The following is a 22,738-nucleotide window of genomic DNA, read 5'->3' as shown; positions in this document are numbered from 1 at the left end:
ACCTGACAAAAATCCCTGCCCTTTCCCTTCCCCCAAAACCTCCACTCAAGACCAAGGCCAAGGAGGAGCAGGCCAGAAGCAGGCTGCACTCCAGGCACCCCAGCCCCATGTGCAGGGGGTGCCAGAAGCTCATGAGGCTGGTGCCCTCCCGCAGTGTAGACACCCTAGCCCAGGACCACCTCAAAGCCAGGGTAGGGGGATCCCTGGGTGGCGCAGCAGTTTAGCGCCTGCCTTTGGCCCAGGGCGCGATCCTGGAGACCCGGGATCGAATCCCACATAGGGCTCCCGGTGCATGGAGCCTGCTTCTCCCTCTGCCTATGTCTCTGCCTCTCTCTCTCTCTCTCTGTGACTATCAAAAATAAATAAAAATTAAAAAAAAAAAAAAGCCAGGGTAAAGCATGCAAGATGCTGAAGCCTCTCTATGCCCTTACAGTGCCCTGCCTCCCAGTATTGTTTACAGTCTGAAGTATACTTTACAGGATTGCGGAGAGGCTCCAGTGAGGTGATCCCTATCCAGAGGCTTCAAGGCCATCAAAGTGGGCTATCATCCCACTGAATCTCCCAGACACCCATTTACCCGGCCCTTGGACAGTGCCTGGCACGTGGCAGATACTCGTAAATGTCTGCTAAATAAAAATGAAGCTGGCACCTGGGTGGCTCAGTCGGTGAAGTGCCTGCCTTCGGCTCAGGTTATAATCCCAGAGTCCCAGGATTGAGCCCCAGAGCCCCCATATGGGGCTCCCTGCTGGGCAGGCATTCTGTTTCTGTTCCTCCCCCCTTGCTCCTTCTCTCTCTCCCCCTCATGCTCTCTTAAATAATCATAAAAAAGTAAAAAAAATAAAAATAAAAATAAAAATAAAAAGCTGTTGCCTCTCCAGTACTGATAAGGACACTGGAGGTTTGGGGATGAGGTAATGAGGGAAAGACTGCACGTGAGTCCTGGGCTCTGCTGAACACACTGCTGAGCCACCCTGAGCTCACAATGTGTGGGGGGAACAGGTGGGATCAGCCCGCAGACTCAGGCCACACTGAAAGAGATCGATGGTGCGAACTTGCATGCCTGCTTTCAACTGTCTGCTTAAGGAGAGAGATGCACTTGCTCCTCTAAAATGCCACCCAACAGCAGGAAGACTGGAATGCCAGCTTGCCCATAGCCTCCCTGCAGTGTGTGTGGGCGGTGAGGTAAGGGGGCGGAGCCATGGACAGCAGGGGAAACTGCAGTTTCTCAACCTTTCCCATCCACAGATGTCACCAATGAAGCCCTTTGCAGCACATCAGACTGCTCAAATTACACTGAGACTCATCAAAACCATCTTCCTTCCTTGCCATTTTTCTATTTCAGGGCACACAGGATACCATGACCTGATCTGTCATCCACGTTTCCCCATAAAGTATTTTGCAGACAGGGAAGAGTGTGCCCTAGCTTCGTAACAGCACCTTAAGATTTCAAGAGAGATCAATGGCTCAGAAATATTGATGATCCTCAAGGAGAACCTTAACTTTCTTCTTGCACACGATTTGCGAAATCAATTTTTATATTACTGTTGGCAAAAGTTTCAAACTACATAAGCAGGAGGGATAATTAGCCCATTTGCAAAGCAGAAAAACTTGGAAATGCAAGATATATTTCAAGCTCCCAAATTTATTTTCAGAGCAAAATGACATTTCCTCCTCAGAATAAGAATGAGACCCTGACAGCCAGAGTAAAAACTCCATGGGTGGACCTTGTCTGCCAAGTGAACCACAATCCCAGTCTGCAGAATTCAGCCAAGAGCTTGCTTCTAGCTACAGGGGGAAAAAACCTACAAAGTGGAAACATTCTGTCCACATCTCTAAATGAGCATTAGCAAGTGCCAACAAAGCTTTAGCTGTGCCTCATTTCTGAGGGTGAAACGGGCACAATTACTAATGGCTCCAAGAGAACAGGCAAAACCCAGGACTAGCTCATGCAAATCAGGTTATGTGGCACCCCACCGGTTAGAAGTGGGTGACTCAGGGACAGGGGGATCAAGACTCCTGAGACACCTGTTTCTATAGTCCTGTTAAACCATGTAAATGCCTTAGGTATTTGAAAACAACTTAAAAAAAAAATTCAAGCCCTAAAATTAGAAATAAGCAGAAACAAATTAACCTAATGGTATATCAAATTTTGTACGGTTATGTGACCAATCACATTGCTTTAGAATCCGTTATTCTAACTATATAATTTTAAAACATATTTATTCCTTTTTTTAAAAATTTTTTTTTCAATTTTTATTTATTTATGATAGTCACAGAGAGAGAGAGAGAGAGGCAGAGACACAGACAGAGGGAGAAGCAGGTTCCATGCACCGGGAGCCCGACGTGGGATTCGATCCCGGGTCTCCAGGATCGCGCCCTGGGCCAAAGGCAGGCGCCAAACCGCTGCGCCACCCAGGGATCCCTATTCTTTTTTTTTTTAATGACATTTATTCTTTGACCCAGAAGAACTGCAAAGACATTCTAAAATTTCACTCAAGGATTATACCAATACGGCATTAGAAGGCTGAAACTGCTTCATGTACATCATAGAATAAAGAAAATAATGCTGACATCACTAGAAATCAAAAAGTATAAGACAAGAGACATAAATATAAAATGATCAAGGGGAAAATTAAGTTTTGAGAACAGAAAATCAGTATGAAATCCAGGTTTCTCTTTTTATAAAGATTTTTGTCTAGCTCTGTCTCCAAAAAGGACCTAAAAGAATGACCCCAGCAACAATGAGCACACCTAGCTCATTTAGATTTCTGAACATCATTTCCCCCACTAAAAGGAACCAGGGCTCCTCAGAGGAATGATTTCAGATCCGAGGCAGGAAAAACACAAAGTGAGCCTGGGACAAATTCTTGTGCCAGAAAACAGTGAAATGTTCAAAGACTAATAATAGGGCCTTGGCAAAAGGACACAGGAGCCAATCTTAGGGGACAACACAGCATCTAAGGAATGATGATGATAATTGAGTGTGATCACTGAATAAACACAAATGCAAGTGTGCACAGCGATTACACAGGAGAGAAGGACGACAAGGAGTGCTCTTCATGGAAGAGGGTCAGTCAGTTCAGGAAGGAGGACTGAGGGCTGGGCAATCCCCTCTGCAGCTTCTACACAGGAATGGCTCTGGGCAGGATGTGATGGACGATGCAGCCTCCAGGAAATCCCCTGGGGGCTCGGCTCCCTGTGGCTCCCCACAGGTCAGAGGGGTCCGTGGTCACCCTGCAGCCCACTCCTATCTCTGGACACAAGAACGGGCCACCAGAAACCATGAGCCTCCCCAAGTAGTGCCAAGCACAGGGGGAATGATGGAAGGCTGGGAGCAAAGTGAGAGGTATAAAGCCCCCATGGAAGGAGGTTACAGTGTTACACTTTCACATGTGAGTCTATAACTCACATGTCACTCTTACAATGTCCTAACTGATCAGAAATGTAAATATTGTAAGTAAGCATGGTTTCTTCCAGGTAAGAACCCTTTCCTTAGCACAAGGAAAGCTGCTCAGTCAGAATACGAGCATTTCTGAGGATCTTCATACACAGAGGGCAAAACTGGTTCCCCAAAAGAGTCGGTTACCAAATGACTTAGTGGTATCCAGCAGAAGACAGGGTAAGAAAGGCCTTCCTCTGGGAGAGAATAGCAGGATTTATAGAGAAGGTGCAGAACACTGATCTGTGCATGACGAGCCACCCCTGATGCAGCCTGGCTGGCACGGGGCCAGGGCGGCCACAGGGCCAGGAGCCACAGGGATGGAGCATCTAAGTTGGCCCCTGGTTGACTCCACCCAATGGAAGACAGGGTCCAGAACCCCAGGAGATGTACACTCCAGCCATGGGACCTGGGGACCGGGAGGGAAGGGAGGGGTAGGAAAGAGGCAAAGCCATCCCCCTAGTTTCAGACTGCCCGACCAGGTAGAAAACAGTTTTGTTCAGGGGAAGAGGTGCACATGTTGGAAGAGATGGTTCTGGTCGACACTGAACTGAAGGAGCCCAAAGTTCATCCAAATGGAGGTAGACCACAGGCACTCAAGCAAGGCATCTAAAGCACAGGGTGGGGAGCTGCAGGAGAACAGAGTACAGCTGAACCTCCCAGAGAAAACCACCTCCCCAAGTCTGGCCACACGGACACATGAAAAAATGGCCATCCTGTAGCTGCACCATCCACGAGTTTAATTTGCTCAAACAGAGCTCTATATTCTCAAGCTCTCCTATATTTCTTGGTGCAACCACAAGAATATTTGGGCTAGGTAACGTTTACTACGTACTGAATATTCAGCATCTGGAACAGTGCCTGGCAGGCACCCAATACATACCTGAAAACCTTTTTTTTTTTTTTTTAAAGATTTTATTTATTTTTTCATGAGAGACATGGAGAGAGAGAGACAGAGACACAGGCAGAGGGAGAAGCAGGCTCCATGCAGGGAGCCCAATGTGGGACTCAATCCCAGTACTTTGGGATCAAGCCCTGAGCCAAAGGCAGACATCAACCACTGAGCCACCCAGGCGTCCTCATACCTGAAAACTTTAATGTATACCTTAACACACAAGTAAATATCATGCACACTACGTCTAAACATTGCCTATTTCTGTATATTATATAAAAACATCCACTGTTCTGAGCTTTAAGAGATGGGTGACATTAAAAGGTTTTAATTTTTGCCTAACACACTAACCTTACAGCTCAATCCATGCATTAGAAAGGACTACTCTAACCAATGGGGTCTACCCTGTGTCCACTCTTATCTCCACCCCCCAGTCTGCTATCCATGCAGCATCAGCACATGCTTTTAAAAAATTCAAACTGGGGTGCCTGGGTGGCTTAGTGGGCTAACTGTCTGACCCTTAATGTAAGCTCAGGGCTTGATCTCAGGGTCGTGAGTTCAAGACCCATGTTGGGCTCTACACTGGGTGTGAAACCTACTTAAAAAATTCAACAAAATCATGCCAACCCTCCACCTCCTGAGGCTATAATACCCCTGGGCCCTCAACAAACTTAAAAAATAGAACAGAAACCCATCTCTTGCCATGGCCAGGCTCTGTCCAACCACCAGCTGACAAGCACATCACCTTGCTGTTTCCATAGCTTAACTCAAAGGCCAAGTTTATTCCTGCCCCTGCAGTCACAGTGCTGGGAGAGTACTCTCAGCCTTAGTACAGACGTGACCCCTCCTCTTGAGGCCCCTCCTAGATCACACTGTGCCAGTAGACAGCTCTTCCTTTCGATGACTTCATGCTTTCAGTCACATCTGACAGCCAGTGCTCATCTTGAGAAGGGGCACGGAACCCAGAGCCCAGAACGGTGCAGTCATGGAGGCGCCCAACAAGAGTGGACGGCCCTGTCTTGCGCAGAGGATCACAGGTGCAGCAACACAGAAAGACAAGACAGGGGTGCTTGCAAAAAAGGGCAAACTGAGTTGTGCCACTGACAAGAGGCGAATGGCCAAATATTCTGAAGGATCTGCTGATCTGTTTCATAAACCAGAAACAATGGAAGTAAGCACAGCCTTCCAAGAGGGGTTTTGCCAACCACTCCTATTTCAGTCTGGAAGGTATCCTGGCAGTCACTACCGAAACTCAAGGTTATCACTAGAATCTACCCTTACTGAAGAGTCTTTTAGCTAATTTCACCTCATTTGGATTATGAGGTCAAGTCTCGCTAATGTACTAACTTAAGCTCGGCAAGTCATCAAAGCTTGAGCTTTGTTAGCTCTAATTATATTATATATATTATATAATAATTTGTTAGAGCACTAACAAATTATGATGGAGTGTTGCACCCCACTATGCATTACAGCAGTGCTTGAGAAAAGTCTGAGATTCTTTACCCCAGAGCTTCTCAAGTTCGGCACCTGGTCGTCAGGCAAATCTTTGTCGTGGAGGCTGCAGGAAGGAGTATGTAGGGGCATCCCTCCCCTAGTATGACAGCCAGTGTCAGCATCTTCCAATATTCCCCCAGCTACAGAGCCTGGCCCTGGCTCATCCTCTCCCCTCCCTCATCCCCCCGACCAGGCTCTGCTTCTACCTTCCTGTCTTGCCAACCCGCCCAGCACGCTTCACACTGCTGCCAGCTCACTGATATCGATGTGGTGACAATCAATGCACCCACAAGATTGGTTTATTTGCCACCAAGTTGTGCTTTCCAGACCTCATCCTTCAGGATACTGAGTCCTACATGAAAGCTCTCCCAGGGATTCACAGACTCTGGGAGAGACATGGGCAAAACTTGGGTCCCACCCATGATTCAAGCCAAACATATTCTCTTTTCTTGGAATTCTCTGGGTGAGATGTCTTTTAAGGAACTCATTTGCTGCTTACAAGAAGAGTGTGAAATCACTGCACTCAACTTGGAAGAATAAAATCTGCATTTTCAACTTTATATGAAATTGGAGGGAAGACTAAATGAGCAATAATTTCTAAAAACGCTGATCAAACACTGTGATCAAGTCACATGATAAGTGTCACTCAATCCATTCCATGCACCCCCTCTTCGCTGAGATCAGCCTTCTCTGCCACAGCCAGCCTGTCATTACAAAGCCTGCCCTCGGTGGGCACCAAGCAAGGGAGGAGGACGGTACCCAGTGGGCTGGGCCACCAACCCCACATCTTTCCATGCACGGTGGCTGAGCATGAGCAAACTGGAGACAGATTAGGAAAAGAACAATGGGTACTACACAAGGACTAGTGGGATTTGTTTTCTCCTGGACCAAATAATGACAACTGACATATTTACCATGACTTATACACAGAACATACCAATGTCTCCCCACTTCCAGTTACATACATAAATAGTCTCTAAGTCAACCCACCAAGAACCAGAAAAAGTGAAGACAATTTTAAGTCTGTCTGAAGGCATCAAAGAGACACTGAGGCAGCCATAACTGCAGGGAGGTTCCAAACAAAAGGGAGCCCACTGAGATGACTCATATTCAGAGTGCCACCTCTCACTCATGGCATTGGACGATTCTCATTTTCCTCAGGGATGGGGGTGCAATATACCAATAAGTCAGAAAGAAAACATAGCAGAAAGTCAAGAAGAAAGTCCTGGCTAACAGAACTCTGGACAGCTCCATGGGTACAGGAAGACAAAATTTAAGTGCAGGCCTGATGAACCAGCCAGGTCTTAAAAGGCCAAGATCCCTCAGAGCAGGGAGACATAGAAAATGAGCCCAGCATTCTGCAAGCACTCCCTGAGAGCTGACCCTTCAATGATCTCCTGGTGCTCAGCAGACAAGAACTGGGCTTCAGGACCTGCCAAGATGGAAGGGCCCTGGGAAGGCAGCTTACAAAGCTTGAACCCCAGTGTTAAGTCAATCACACCTGACTAGGCCAAGGAACTGCCCCACATGGGGTGTGTTGGAGGAGATACTAAAGGAAGACAGTCTCACAAAGAGCCTCTACAGCTCTTCATATACAGTGTCCAACACTCAATTAAAAAAAGAAAAAAGAAAAAAAGAGGAAAGAAAGAAAAAACAGACATAACAACATATAGACCAAAAGAAAAAAGAACAGAAACAGACCAAGAGGCGACCCACTGGAGTTACCAGATGCACACATCTACTTTTTGAAAACCTACTTGACAGATAGGAAATTTTCAGATAATCAAAACAAATCCTAAAACTGAAAAACATAGTAGCTAAAATTAACCCAATCTGTGGGCTTCACATCAGAATAGACAGACACAGATGAAGAGAGAATCAGTGACCTGGAAGACAGGTTGATAAAAAATATATATACATCTAGATAAAAGTTGGAGGAAAGTCTAGGAAACAGAGGAGCCCAAAAGACACATGGGACATGGTAAAAAGTTCCAATGGGGATCCTCAAAGTAGAGAAAAGACAGAATGAGGAATAATGAACATCTACAAAGATAACAGTCAAAACTTTCCCAAAACTGATTAGCCAAGCTATTGACTCAGAAAGAATGTCTCAGGCAAAAAGAAAATGTTAAAAGTAATGAGAGGAAAAAAGATACTGCCTGCCTTCAATGGGATAACAGTAACACTGCAGGCTGACTTTTCAAAAAAAAGAAAGGAAGCCAAAAGAAGATGGACTGGCATTTATAAAATTATATTCACAATCTGATAAGCTTAAAATGTAAGCTCAAAGACAAGGGAAAGTAAAAGATTCCCAGGTAAACTCTAATGAACAGAAAACTGACATGGCAAACACAACTATCAAATAAAGTAACCTCTAGAGCCAAAACCATTACTAGAGACAAAGAGGAATGTTTCATGATTAAGTTTTATCTACCAAGAAAACAAGAGTTCTAAATTTGAATAGACCTAATAACACAATCTCAAAATACATGAAAAATGATGAATATAGAAGTGGAGAAAGAGCCAATGCCACAATCATAGAGGAAGACCTCAGATACAGCTCTGAGTAACTGACAGAACAGACAACAAGGACAACAACAAAGCCAGGGTGGAGGGCTGGGCTGCCCAATCTGTATTCACACATGGCTAGTTAAGTACCTGAAATGTGGCTACTCCAAATTGAGATGTGCTCAAAGTATAAAACACACACCAGGTTTTTAAAGACTTAATATGATAAAAAAGAATGAAAAATATTTCATTATGTTCTTCTCATGTTGATTATACACTGAAATGATATTTTGAATATTTGTGTTAGATAAAATATATTCTTGAAATTATTTATACCTCTCTTAATGTGGCTACTAGAATCTGAATTACATGACTAACAAACTTTACCTAACTGATAAACACAGAACACTGCATTCCTGCCAATACACATTATTTTCAGAGCCCAAGGAACACTTAATGAAAATGAACGTATGTGGGATCCCTGGGTGGCTGAGCAGTTTGGCACCTCCCTTCGGCCCAGGGCGTGATCCTGCAGACCCGGCATCGAGTCCCACATCAGGCTCCCTGCATGGAGCCTGCTTCTCCCTCTCCCCGTGTCTCTGCCTCTCTCTCTCTGTGTGTGTGTCTCATGAATAAATAAATAAAATCTTAAAAAAAAAAAAAAAAAGAAAATGAACATACGCTGAGCTGTTAGGAAAACTCGATTCATTTCAAAGGATTGAAACAATGCAGGGCATATTTAGGGACTGCAATAGATGAACAGTTTATAGCCTCCCTTTCCTCAAGTTCATCACCTCCAAGGTGATAGTACCAGGACATGGAGACTCAGGAAGTGACCAGGTCATGAGTAGAGAGAACTCCCTCACCCCTGCTGCTGCACTGAGGACAGTGAGAAGCGGGCTGTCTATGAGCCAGGATATGGACTCTCACTAGACACTGAATCTACCCATGCCTTGATCTTGAGGACTTCTAGTCTTCAGAACTATGAGAAATAAACATCTGCTGCCTATTAGCCAGCCAGTTTATGGTATTTTGTGATAGCAACCTCAAAAGACTAAGACAGATACCTTCATGGAATTAAGCTACAAATCAGCAAAAAGGTAACTAGAAAATCCCCCTAAACATTAAGAAGTTTACTTATAAAAAACTTTGTGAATTAAAAAAAAAAAAAGTTACCACAATGAAAACTATGAAATATTTTTACATAAAAGAAAATGAAAAAAAAAAAAAAAAAGAAAATGAAAATTTGGCTTACCAAAACTTGTGGGATCCTAGGATCCAGGATCGAGTCCCACATCAGGCTCCCTGTGAGGAGCCTTGCTTCTCCCTCTGCCTATGTCTCTGCCTCTGCCTCTCTCTCTGTCTCTCATGAATAAATAAATAAATCTTTAAAAAAACACAAAGCTTGTGGGATCAATAAAGATGTGCTCAAGGGAACTTACAGCTTTAAAATACATATACTGGAAAAGAAGAAAGGCTAAAAATCAAATTAAGTATTTAGCTCAAAAACTAGAAAAAAGAACAAACAAAACACAAAATAGATGGAAGAAAAAAAAAGAGCAGAAATTAATGAAATAGGAAACAAATACTAAATAGAAAAAAAAAATCAATAAAGCCCAAAGTTGGTTCTTTGGAAAGACTAATAAAATAATCCCCTAGCAAGACTGATTAAGAAAAAGAGACAAAGCACAAATTATCATATCAAGATTTTTTAAAGGAGGTATCACAACTGATCCTGCAGATGACAAGGATATTATGAACCACTTTACACTTATTACTTGGAAAGTTTGAGTGGTCTGAACAAATTCCTAGGAAAAACAATGCCTTATCTAAATAAACACAAGAAGAAATAAAAAATCAGAAAAATCCTATTTCCATGTAGAAAAAAATGAATCTGAAACTAAAAATCTTCCCACAAGGAAAACCCTACAACCAGCTGGTTTTGCCAATCAATTCTTCCAAAAATTGAAGGAAGGGAACATAAGGCTCACACAAACTCTTCTGGGAATACACAAGGAACACTTCCTACCTTGTTTTATGAGGTCAACACAACTTTAATACCAAAAACCCAACAAGGACAATACAAAAAAGTACAATCACAGACCAACCTCTCTCATGAATACAGATGCAAGAATCCTAACCAAAATATTAACAAATAAAATCCTGTGAAAAGAGAATACACAGATATCAAGTTTGGGATTACTGTAGCATGGCAAAATTTTTTTACAGTTAAATCACCACATTAAGAAAAAAAAAATCACTTGTCCCAAGAGATACAAAAAATACATTTAAGAAAATTTAATAATTTAATTCATGATAAAAAAAAAACAAAACAAAAACTCTTGGCAAACTAAAAATAGAATTTTTATATTTTGATTAAAAAATATCCACCAATAAAGCCACAGCTGGTATCATATGTGATGGTAAAATGGTAAAATACTGAAAGTTGTCTTTCTGGTATTGGGAGTGAAAAAGGACACCTATTTTCACCACTTCTACTCAACACTGTACTAAAGATCCTAGACAGTACAACAAAGCAGGAAAAATGAAAATGGTTATTGCACTTGGAAAGGAAAAAGAGAAACTTATCTAAAGACACCACTTAGAGAAAGGCAAACACACACAAGAATGTAAAAAACATCTGCCATTTATATATGTATTCAAAATACATAAAAAGAACTCCTTCAAATCAATAAAAACCAAAACAGACACCCAATAAAAAAAACGGACGAGACAATAATTTCATGAAAGAAGTCATCCAAGTGGCAAATAAACACACACAGAGACATTCCACCCCTGCTTACTGGTCATCAGGGAGCAGCAAGCTCACACCACACTAGGCTTCCTACCACTTGACACCCACCAGATAGCTAAAATCCAAGAACCGACAATACCAAGCATCAGACAGCCACTGAGTGTTCACATACTGTGGGTGGTGGGTGAACAAACACACACACTATCACTCAGCAATGCTGCTCCTTTGAGCACACCCAAAAGAAATATATATGTATCTGTACTAAAATAAGCAAGAATAGTCAGGGGCAGCATTTATAAATACTTATGCTCAGTACAAAGAATAAACTACCGTATATTCACACACTGAGTAATAGACAGCAATGAAAATGGACAAAATGACTTGAGGTGAAATAGATGTGACCCACAAACAATGCTGAATGACTATTTCATTTATATGAAGTCAAGAATACACCAAAACGGACAGCCCAGGTGGTTCAGCGGTTTAGCACCGCCTTCAGCCCAGGGTCTGATCCTAGAGACCTGGGATCGAGTCCTACACTCCGTCTCCCTGAACGGAGCCTGCTTCTCCCTCTGCCTGTGTCTCTACCTCTCTCTCTCTCTCTCTGTGTGTGTGTTTCTCATGAATAAATAAATAAAATATTAAAAAAAAAAAGAACATACCAAAGCAATCAATGGTAAAAAATCAAGACCATGGGTAGCTTTGGGGCACAATTACTGGGAATGGGTAGGAGGGGGCTTCTGGGAAGTTTGGTAATGTTCTATTTCTTCATCTAGGTGGTAGTTAAAAGTATGTGTTCACTGAGTGAAAAAAGTCACTGAAATATACACTTACGATTGTGAATTTTTCTGATGAGAGTTAAAATTTGTTAATGTAGATCATTACTTGCTTACACAGTGTGCTAGTAGTACAAATGCATTTATTCATATACCTATCTGGCCACACTACCAGCCACCAAACATGAGTCAAATATTGGGGAAAGGAAAGGTCCAAAAACAGTTTACTTAATTGTTCTGAAATGTTTCCGAAATACAAATCTCAGGTGCTCAGGCTGGGAGGCAGGGAAAAGGGGAGGCAGAGAGGAGAGAAGGCAAGAAGGCACTCTGGTGGGGAGGCAGGGAGGTGCTCAGGTGGGGAAGAGGCGAGTCAGGGAGCCCAGGAAGGCAGGGAGGCGGGTGTGGCCAGCATTGTACTCTCCACTCAACGAAGAGCTTCCACAATACTAAGCAGTAGCTAAAAACAAATCACTGAGCGACTGTGCCACCCCGCTGGTGGGACAACCTTCACTGCACTAGACTGTACTGCACAAAACTGCTGTCCCTTCTGTTAGGCTGTTGTGTGTGCTCATTCTTTCAAAAGTCCACCTGATCAAATACATAAGTATTTGACATGCGCTTCAATGCACTGTCTCAAATTACATTAAAACAAATACAATCACAAATCAAAAAAACAAAAACTACTGAAAAATTTACAAGTACACTAAAATCCTGGTGGAGCATCATTTGGCCCATGCTTTCGAGCTCGTGGTAATAAAACCAGACCTACACAAAGTACACAATTCGTGACGCTTGCCCGAGAAAAACCGTGATGGCTCCCCGATCCAACAGAAAAGGAGCACTACAGCACTAACGGCAGATTATTATTGCTAAAAAGGAAATGCAAACGTCTGGCTTATCAATCTTTCAGGAGAACCAGCTACAGCCAAGAAATGCATTCAGGCTGGCAATTACTCATTTACTAATTTAGCACTGCAGACCGACGGTGGGAGCACAAGCATGTGCTTATGCAGGCCTACCTGAAAGGACCACAAAGGCGCCTATTACGGGTAACTCAAGTGGCACCTAGGCGGCTGTGAACACCCAAGTAACCTCTGTGTCTCCGGCATGCTCTGTGCCACTCGCCTTACACTTTCCTCTACCCTCTACCCTCACCTATCATGACGTCCTCACTCAGCTCCACAAGAAGAGGCTTTGAAACTAGTCCAAATGTCATATACTAAGATTAATGGCTTCGGCGTCACTTCAAGCTTACAATTCTCATCGGCCAAGAAGAAAGTTCCGAAGGAATTAATCTCTGTCTCATATCCTCCACAACAAACTTCATTTATAAAACACAGGTGTTCTTAGAAAAGTGGACTGTAAAAATATCTTTATCTTTCCTGTGAAATCAATCCTATCTATCCATTAAATTTCATTAGAAAATGGGAAATGCGATAAAATCCATAAGAAACACAGGTTGAGCAAGAAAGGCCTAAGACGACAGAATGGAAGGCAGCACGCAGCTTGGATGCCTCATGGCCCTTGTCCAAAAACTTCGGAGCACTGTCCCAAATTAAGGCAGAAGAAAGGAACAAGAGTTACGAGGTGTTTAAGTATAGTGCACCACAGCTTGTCTTCCCTCAGAGGTTCAACCCTCGGGAACCCTCTCTGCACATGACTTACAGACACCAGAACCACAAGCAGCCCAGGTGGCTCAGCAGTTCAGTGCCACCTTCGGCCCAGGGTGTGATCCTGGAGACCTGGGATCGAGTCCCACTTCGGGCTCCCTGCATGGAGCCTGCTTCTCTCTCTCTCTCTCTCTCTCTCTCTCTCTCTCTCTCTGTCTCTCATGAATAAAGAAATTAAATCTTTAATAATTAAAAAAAAAAACCAGAACCACCATTTCACAGACTCATGTAAAACATGAACACCATGAAAGGTGACACCATAATTTAGAAGGGGAAAGAAAGATCTGTAAAGTTCCAGGTGAAAGGCATCCATACCTGTGGAAGTGCAGTATTGAGCTGCCTCTGCAAGGAATCTCTTTCATGCCCGACCTCATGTAACTTCCCCTGGGTTAATGCCAGCGTTTCCTGAGTCTCTCTCAGCGTGTCCAGAAGACGGTCCCTCTCCTCCAGCATGGACACCATCAACTGTTCGAAATGTGAATCTGCATCTGGCTGCGAAGGAGAGCTGGACCCACGGCTCCCACTTCCTCCTGGCAGGCCTTCTGCTTCACTGATGGTCGGCATCACCTCGCACATCATCTTGAAATAAAACACCCAGACTCCAGTCATTAAGTGCAAAATAAAGGCTCCCACAAACCTGCAACTTTATTAGCTCTCCGTGCTGCTCATAAAATGAAGGTTGACAGCCTCGTTATTCTCAGATCCGACTGTTACACTCTGAGTATAAGTAAGCGGAAAAAAACATACACAGGCGAATCCTGAGTGTGGGAACAGATTAATACGTGGGATAGTGCAGGGCAGGGTAGAGACCTCACAGACTACCCCTGGAGTACAGAACCAACCCTGGGGTGTTTTGTCTGCAAAGCTGTACTTTCTGGTTGTTGAAAACAAGTGTGCTTCTGCAACTTACTTTTTCCCCTTTATTTCCCGGTTCGGGGAGAGAAAGTCAAAACACATGCCACCCAATCATGTTTCGGGAAAAGCACAGAAGGAGCATACAGCCAGTAAAACTGACAAGTACAAAATGCATCAGGCATCTTGGAGGAATGTGTGCAGTCAGCTCCCGAGGAGGACTGGCGGCTCCCTCGGCCTCGGGCCGGACTGGGTGAGCGCTCAAAGGCACCGGATTCGTTAAGGGCCGGGAAAGGTGTTTGTCAGTGGCTGCAAAAGGTGTGACGGTCAGGCAACCCAACTTACGTAAGTTTACGGCCGGAGGGAAAAAAAGAAAAGAGTATTAGAAAGGAAACTTGCACACCGGGCATGGAGCAGGTCGGTGCGGCCGCGGACGGCTAGGAGGGAGCGGAGGAGGAAGCAAGACGGAAGAAAGGACAGGGAGGAGGACGGAGGAGAAGGGAAAGGGGAGAAGGAGACGCCGCCAGCGAGGCCCACAGCAGGCGGGCGCCGCGGGAGGAGGCTGGAGCCCCGGGGGCGGCGACGCCGCGACCGCCGCGACCGCCGCGACCTCCTCGCCCCTCGCCCAGCGCCGCGCTGCAGGGCCCCGGACCCCGGACCCCGGACCCCGGACCCCGGACCGCGGGGCACCGCTGACAGCTGGAGCGCAGCCCGGGCCGCGGCTTCCCCGGCCACAGGTCCTCGGCCCCCGAGCCCGGCGCGGGGCTGACCCGGGGCTGACCCAGGGCTGACCCGGGGCCCCCGGGGCGCCGCGGCCCCAGGAGCCCGGCCTCGGGGCGCCCCGCCGGGGCCCACCGCCTCCGCGCCCGGGGGCTGACAGCGAGCGCCGCCGCGGGGAGGGGGCCGCCGCGGGGAGGGGCCGGCGCCCGGGCGCCCGCTGCCCCGCTCCGCCCCGCTCCGCCCCGCTCCGCCCCAGCCTGCCTCAGTCTCCCGCTCCTTACCTTGCTCGCCGGCGGGAGCGGGCGAGGAGGCTCCGCGGCGCCGTGCGGGCGGTTGCTCGCTCCGGGCGAGCTCGGGGCCCGACGAAAGCGGCCCGCGCCCGCGCCCGCCGGCCCCGGGCCCGCAGCCCCCAGTCACCAAGGCCGGCCCGCGGCCGGACACTGCCTGAGCGCAGGAGGAGCGGGCCCGGCTGCGCGTCGCCGGCGTCAACGTGCCCGACGTCGGGCGCGTCGGCGCAGCGTCAGCGCCGAGCGCCGCCGGCCGGCCCCGCCCCCCGGGGGTTGGGGAGCGCCGCGGAGGCCGGGCGCGCAAGCCCCGCCCACTCGAGGGGCGGGGCGGGTCCCCCGGCGCCCATTGGCCAGGTGCGGGCGGAGCCCCGCCCCCGGCCCCGCCCCCCAGGTAGGGGCCTTCTCCACCGAGCCGGAGCTCACCTACCGCGGCTCCGGCCGCCCAGAGGCCGTTGGCAACGTCTACCGTGCGTCGGGTTCTGAGCCAGCGCCTTCCTCGAGGCGGGTGCGTCTCGGCGCGAGACACCTGCTGGCTGCCTCCTCGGGGTCGGACCCTCCTCGGGACCGACCGTTCCAGGACTCAGAAGGTCGCGGCGTCTACGCGGGGCCCTTACCTGCGATTCCTGCGGATGCCCAGTGGGCACCGTTTGATGCGGAGATTCCTGGGCGCGGCGTGGGGAGTGCAGGCTCGCCCCTGCGCGGTGGCCTGGGCAGGTCAGCGGAGCCCGCGGCGCTCAGCGCCCCACCTGTATGATGTGAAAACGACACGGCCTTACTCCTGGGCTGCTAGAGCAAGTGGGATCCCACGGGGGGCGGCTCCATTCACGTCCTTATTCATACTCACTCATTCATTTCCTTCTTTGGGCTACTTTGTGCTTTCCAGGTACTACATCATGAATGCACATTATTTTTATCATTAGGGAAGCCCCCTCCCCCACCCCCCCCCCAATAAATGTTCCTTTAGTAAAACCTAGGCAAACATAAATCATGGAAAATAGCTTTTGGGAAGCTAAAATGCCTTTTCTGTGTACCTATACCACCCAACTAAACTATTTCCCCAAAGTATTTATCCAAAACCTGTTTTAGAGATGGAGTGGCACCCTTGTAAGGCTTAGTCAAGCAAACGAGCCATTTTCCCTAAAATGGTTTTGCTCCAACTCTCCCGTCGAAGGCTTGATAAAGAAAACCCAGGAATGTGGGAGGGGAGGGGATAGATAGACCAGTACTATGGCCAGGGTCGTGTTTTTACAAATGTGCCCACCAGCCTCAGCTCTCTCATGATGTGGTTGGTTGTCAACCATAAGCATGGCCCGGGCCACCTCTCCTAGTTTCTAGAGATGGCTTTCTAGAGCCCGGGAGGAGTGTTCCTCTAAGATCGGAGTGTGACCTAGCCTCTGTCCTAGAGATCTGGATGTGTCCCAGGTCTATCAAGACTATGGAAAACAACCTAATGAATAGTGTGACCGTACAGTTCGGGGAAGGCCTGAGCTGGGGGTGGGTGGCAGAAGATGTGGCCCTCTTCCTCCTCTGTTCAAAAGGAGAAACTAAGGCCTCATTTCCTTTCGAATCCCCAAAAGGACTTGCCCACAGGCACCCAGTTAGTTTAGCGTTGGAACTGGAGCCACGAATGAATGGGAGCTTTTGATCCCTGACCCAGTCGCTATGCTGTTGTGACCAAGAAGTTGTCTCTTTAAGGGACAACCAAAGAGTAAGATTTCTATCAGTGAGGCTCCAGGGCTGCCCAAGTAGTCCGGTCGGTCCCCTGAGGAAAGAGGTGGGGGCCCTGGACTGGGTGACTTCAGCCACTAGCGTCAACCCTGTTGAAGTTTCCTGTGTGTCCCCGAGAAGGTAAGCAATCAGTAAAGAAGGAGAGAGGGAAAGAACGAGAACCTTTGAAAGAGTACTTACATTTCCAATTTCCTATTCAAAGAAATTCGTACCACTTGGCTGTTCCTGTATCCTACCTACGATCCGGGAAGGAAATGGAGATCCAAGTGGTCAGTAAGCTGGGGAGCTCACCAACCAACTGTTTTAGTTGCCATGGCAGTTCTAATTCTCATTGTGAGGCAACACTGGAATTTTGATCCATGGGTGAGGCAACTGGGAGGTGGGTTGATGAGTGTCCATCTCTGAGAGCACAGATGGGAAAATCACATTTGCAGAACATTTGTGGAGACCTCTTCCTCCATGTAAACTCACTTGACCTTCATAGGTGTTTTATATATCCGTTTACCATGAACACACTGAGACCCCACAGATGTGGGGTGTTTCTCATTTCACTGAAGCTGGGTTTGAACCTAAGACTGGCTCCAAAGACAGTTTTCCTGGGACGCCTGGGTGGCTCAGTGGTTGAGCATCTGCCTTTGCTCAAGGCGTGATCCGGATTTCCAGGACTCAGTCTCACATCGGGCTCCTTGTATGGAGCCTGCTTTTCCCTCTGCCTATGTCTCTGCCTCTCTCTCTGTGTCTCTCATAAATAAATAAATAAAATCTTAAAAACAAAACAAAAACAAAGACAGTTTTCTTGAAGCTACATCAAAAAGTGTCCCCAGGCCCCCAAAGCAGGGGACAAACCCCATGTGCTGGGCCACCAAGACACCGACCCCAGTGCCACTGAGGGTCTATGGGCCTCTCAGCCGCCTCATCCCAGCAGAGTGCCAGGCACAGGGAGTCACCAGCTCAGGGAGCATCCCAAGACTTCCCACACACAGGCATGAAGACTTCTGTGCCCTCCTTCTTTATAATTATGTTTTTAAATCAAGTCATAAAGCTCTTGCAACTTGTTTCTCTTGACAACTTCATTGTGCTCCTCAAATGGAGCCATTCATAACGATGTCCGGCTATCGTAGGGAGAAGGGCCCAGAGAGGTAGTTCAAAATCCCCCAGGGCCAGGATGGAGCCCCAGCCCTTCCTTACCTTTACCTTGACCTCAGGCAATGTACGTTGTAACCTGTACTAAGCTTCAATATCCTCATCTGTCAGACAGGGATGATAACAGTCACAGGAACCACCACGATGGGACTTTGGGAGACTCATGGCTGGAAATAAGAGCTGACGGCCCTGGACCCCCATCAGGGGTGACCTCCCTGTCTGGTCACCTTTTCCCTCTTTGAACGATGCTTTCACACAGCAGTTATAAACATAGACTCTGGAGCCCGGTGTCTGGTTCAAACCTTGGCTCTGATTCTTTTTGCCTTGGCTGTGTTCTCATAGATAAGTTGCTTGACCTCTCTGGGCTCAGTTTCCTCATTCCTAAAGTGATGATGATAACGCCGTCTCGGAGGGTGGCTGTGAGGGGGACGTGAGTCTGGATAGGCTCTCTGGGAGATCATCATCAGCGGAAGTCCCTTGTATCTGGGTCTTGCCGGCACCCCCTGGAGGGAAGCAGGATCGGTCTGCATCCACTGGCCTCTCATTCCCCCTTGTCCCAGATAGGCTGACAGAGGGCCTGGGCACCTGTTCTCACCAGTGCCACATAAAGGACAGTGTGCAGGGTCTTCTGGGGCTTCCCTCCATGGTAAATGAGAAAGCCTCAAGGTCACCACCCTCTCCTGTTTGCAGCATGCCCTGTGACAGCCATCTTGAGGCCATGAGATATCCTGAGACACTGCCCAGCGTGTTTCCAGACAGGAATTTCTTCCCACCATCTCTGAGGAGGATTATGTATTTCCAGACCCCAAATAGCCAGGAAGACTGGTCAAAAAAATCTATAAAGAGAGGGGGCACCTGGGTGACTTGGTCAGCTGGGCATCAGACTCCTGATCTCAGCTCAGGTCTTGATCTCAGGGTTGTGAGTTCAAGCCCCACGTCGGGGTCTATGCTGGGCATATAGCCTGGTTTAAAAAAGAAAGAAAGAAAGAAGAAAGAAAGAAAGAAAGAAAGAAAGAAAGAAAGAAAGAAAGAAAGAAAGAAAGAAAGAAAGAAAGAAAGAAAGAAAGAAAGAAAGAAAGAAAGAAAGAAAGAAAGAAAGAAAGAAAGAAAGAAAGAAAAAGGGGCACTTTGGTGGCTCAGTGATTGAGTGTCTGCCTTTGGCTCAGGGCATGATCCTGGGGTCCTGGGATCAAGTCTCACATCGGGCTCCCTGGAGGGAGCTTGCTTCTCTCTCTGTCTATGTCTCTGCTGCTCTCTGTGTCTCTCATGAATAAATAAATAAAATCTTTTTTAAAAAAGAAAGAAGGAAAAGAAATCCAGATAAAGGGAATAGTATGGTAAGTCTCTTTGTAGAGTTAAACTTGATCACCAAAAAGGGGCTAGTGGTTGATCCCATCAAAGCGAGGACAGGAAAAAAATAAATTAAAAAAAAAAAAAAAGCAAGGACAGGAAATGCTGCCACATGGAGTCACCTGGCAGGACGAGGTGGGAGCCTGGGAGCCGCAGAGAAGTGGGGTTCCTGGCACGTGAGCCGGCTCCAGTCTCTTTTGCTTGGGAGTGCGGCACAGGGTGAGTGCTGGTGCTCGGCCTGGCCTCTGCCACTGTTGACTCATTCTTGCAAATAAAATAAATATTAATGAGTTTATACATACAGTCTACTTCAAACAAAGCCATGATGGTGTTTTCAGGAATAAGCAGATCAAGTACTTCAATTGGCAACGTCGGTGCCTGTTTCTGTGAGCTTGCTGAGGATCCAAACGGTACAGGATCTGCATCCCTCTGGATAGTACTTGCTGGCATTTCCCAGTGTTTGAATATTTACCGTATGCTATGGTTTCTGGTCAAGCAGATGAAATAGTTGTATGTATTTTTTTTAAGATTTTATTTATTTATGAGAGAGAGAGAGAGCGCGCGTGAGAGAGCGAGCCCACAAGAGGGTGGGGCAGCAGGCCAAGGGAGAGGGGGAAACAGACTCCCTGCTGAGCAGGGAGCCCAACATAGGACTTGATCCCAGGACCCTGAGATCATGACCTGAGCCAAAGGCATACACCTAACTGACTGAGCCACCCAGGTGACCCTAAATAGTTTTATCACTAAAGAAATCACCTTGTGGGTAAGAGTTGAGGACATTACACTGAGTAAAATATGCCTTTCTCAAAAGGACACATTTCACCCAGAAGAGGTCCCTGGTGTGGTCAGCTTCACAGGGTCAGAGAGTGAATGGTGGTCACAGGGCCAGGGGAGGGAAGGGGTCAGTGTCTCCTGAGGACAGAGAGTGGACAGTGGTCACAGGGCTGGGGGACAGACAGAGTCAGTGTCTCACAGGACAGAGGTTCAGTTTGGGATGACGGAAAGTTCTTAAGGTGGGTGGTGGAGACGGTTATGCAAAGCGAATATGCTTAGGGCTGCTGAGCTCCACAGTTAAAAATAGTTGAGATGGTAAATTTTGTGTTATATATATTTTTACAGCAATAAAACAAAAACAATCAGTACGCCTCCTCTCGCTCACTTTGATGATCCTTTGTGCAGATGCCTAAAGATTTGACCAGTATTGATGCCCAATGAAGGAAATCTTTTCACGACTGAAATATTTGTCATGAAACGAAGGATCAAAATTATAAGATAGGGCAACAACTAACCTTTTAAATATTAGATATTTGTGGAATTATCTTTAAGTGTTTATTTAGTGATTTGGCAATTGCCCAGTATTGGGCAATTATTATTATTTTTTTGTTAATTCTTTCTTTAAATGTTTGCTATTATCAAATGTCTGTATCAGATGGAGGTCATTTGCACATGTTATTAAAATATGTAATATTGTCAAAATAATGGATTGTACAAGCAAGAAGCCATATGGGGGTGTCTGGAGGGCTCAATGGTTGAGTGTCTGCCTTCAGCTCAGGTCACAATCTTGGGATCGAGCCCCACATCGGGCTCCCTGCTCAGTGGGGGAGCCTGCTTCTCCCTCTCCCTTTGTCTGCCGGAGCTCCCCTTGCTTCTGCTCTCTCACCCTCTGTCAAATAAATAAAAAAAATCTTTTTGTAAAAAAAGCTGTATGTTTATGATTTTTTTTTTTTTGAAAACCTCCGAACCTGTGCATTCTGGTCACTCATCACTTAAAAGCACGTAAATATAATGTTCTGAAAACTACAGAATAACTAAGGTTTCCAACCTTATAGGTGAGTACGTGTTGGGGATTTGGAAACCATGATTGTTGCCATACCAGGGAAAGAAGAGCACTCTGAGAGCCTGTGCCATGTGGCACCCACCCTGCCCTGGCCTCACTTGGTGAAACAGTAACTGAGCATGCCCTTCCAGCACCTTCAGGAGAATGATCTGGTGCATGAAGGCATCAGCAGTACAACCAGCTTTTATCCCTTTCTCCCGGACACTTCCTCAAGATCACTTCAACTTTTGGGGCACCTGGCCGGCTCTGTCAGTGGAGCGAGTTACTCTTGATCTGAGGGTTATGAGTTCAAGCCCCACGTTGGGTGGAGAGATAGCTTAAAAATAAAACCTTTCTTTAAAAAAAAATCACTTTAACTTTTATAGATGCTGTGAACCACCAGACATTGTGGCATTTATACATTTCACTCATTTACTTGGCAGACATGATCATGTTGAGCCACTTTATGCCGGGCATCAGGCCAGGCACTGGAAATACATCAGTGAATCAAGACGTCAGAACTCAGTGTCTAGGTGGAGAAAGGGATGAATGAGAAAAAAAAAAAAAAGAAAAAATCTTCATCTGCTTTGAAAATAGTGTGTGTTTGGGCCAGTGACAGCTCTAGAGACAGGCTCACATCCGCAGAACCCAAGTCAAAGAAGTGGAGCTGAGGCTGCCTAGCGGCTTGGCAGCCTCTGCATCTCCCATTATGTGGAGGAGTAAATGGGCTTCCGGGGAGAAGCCAGAGTGGCAGACAGACGTGAACTCGGTCGATTAACCCATGAATCCATCTGTCAAGCTAAGAGCTCTTCTGTGCATCTTGGATCTTGGTCTTGGAGAGACTGCTTGTCAATCTTCACCACTAATACCAAGTTAATTTAGAACCAAAGACTTAGCATTTTATGTAACAACAAATGGGAAAAGTTGAAAAACTTTTTGCTTTAGATTGACTCCTGTGTGTTAGTCAAACTCCCTCGGTCTGGGCACTTTACACAACAGATGTTCACTGCCCCCCGCCTGGAGGCCGAAGCCCAAGGTCCAGGGGCAGGCAGGTGGGGTCCTCCTGTGGCCTCTCTGCATGTGTGTAGATGGCCATGCTCTCCCTGGGGCCTCATAGGGTCATTCCTCCATGCATGTCTGTGTCCTGACCCCTCTTTTTCTAAGGACCCTAGTAATGGTGGACAGGGTCCACCCCAGTGACCTTAGATCATCTTACCTTAAACCATCTCTTTAAAGACCCCAATTTCAAATATAGTTGCATTATGAAGTGCTAGAGGACTCCAACATAGGAATTTTGGGGGACACAGT

The 22,738-nt window shown here is 46.7% G+C and overlaps 1 protein-coding gene across 12 annotated transcripts in view; it reads right to left on the bottom strand.

Annotated features, from left to right (window-relative positions):
• PPFIA1 (PPFI scaffold protein A1) overlaps nt 1-15,541 on the bottom strand; it is an 85,621-nt gene extending 70,080 nt beyond the window's left edge. For 9 of the 12 annotated variants that reach the window (XM_077862771.1, XM_077862776.1, XM_077862777.1 and 6 more), the window contains exons 1-2: nt 15,388-15,540; nt 13,850-14,113 (exon numbers count right to left, since the gene is read on the bottom strand). In XM_077862771.1, the coding sequence (XP_077718897.1) occupies nt 13,850-14,113 (264 nt within the window). In that variant the 5' untranslated portion in view covers nt 15,388-15,540. Of the gene's footprint in view, nt 1-13,849; nt 14,114-15,387 lie in introns of all 12 variants that reach the window. The other 3 variants (XM_077862779.1, XM_077862780.1, XR_013359855.1) reach the window with 2 other exon arrangements.
• Between the last annotated feature and the right edge of the window lie 7,197 nt (nt 15,542-22,738).

This window comes from Canis aureus, chromosome 21 (assembly GCF_053574225.1).
Source record: "Canis aureus isolate CA01 chromosome 21, VMU_Caureus_v.1.0, whole genome shotgun sequence".
Lineage (NCBI taxonomy): Eukaryota > Metazoa > Chordata > Mammalia > Carnivora > Canidae > Canis > Canis aureus.
The sequence above is the reverse complement of the archived record's forward strand: the minus strand, read 5'-3'. Positions and strand labels throughout refer to the sequence as shown.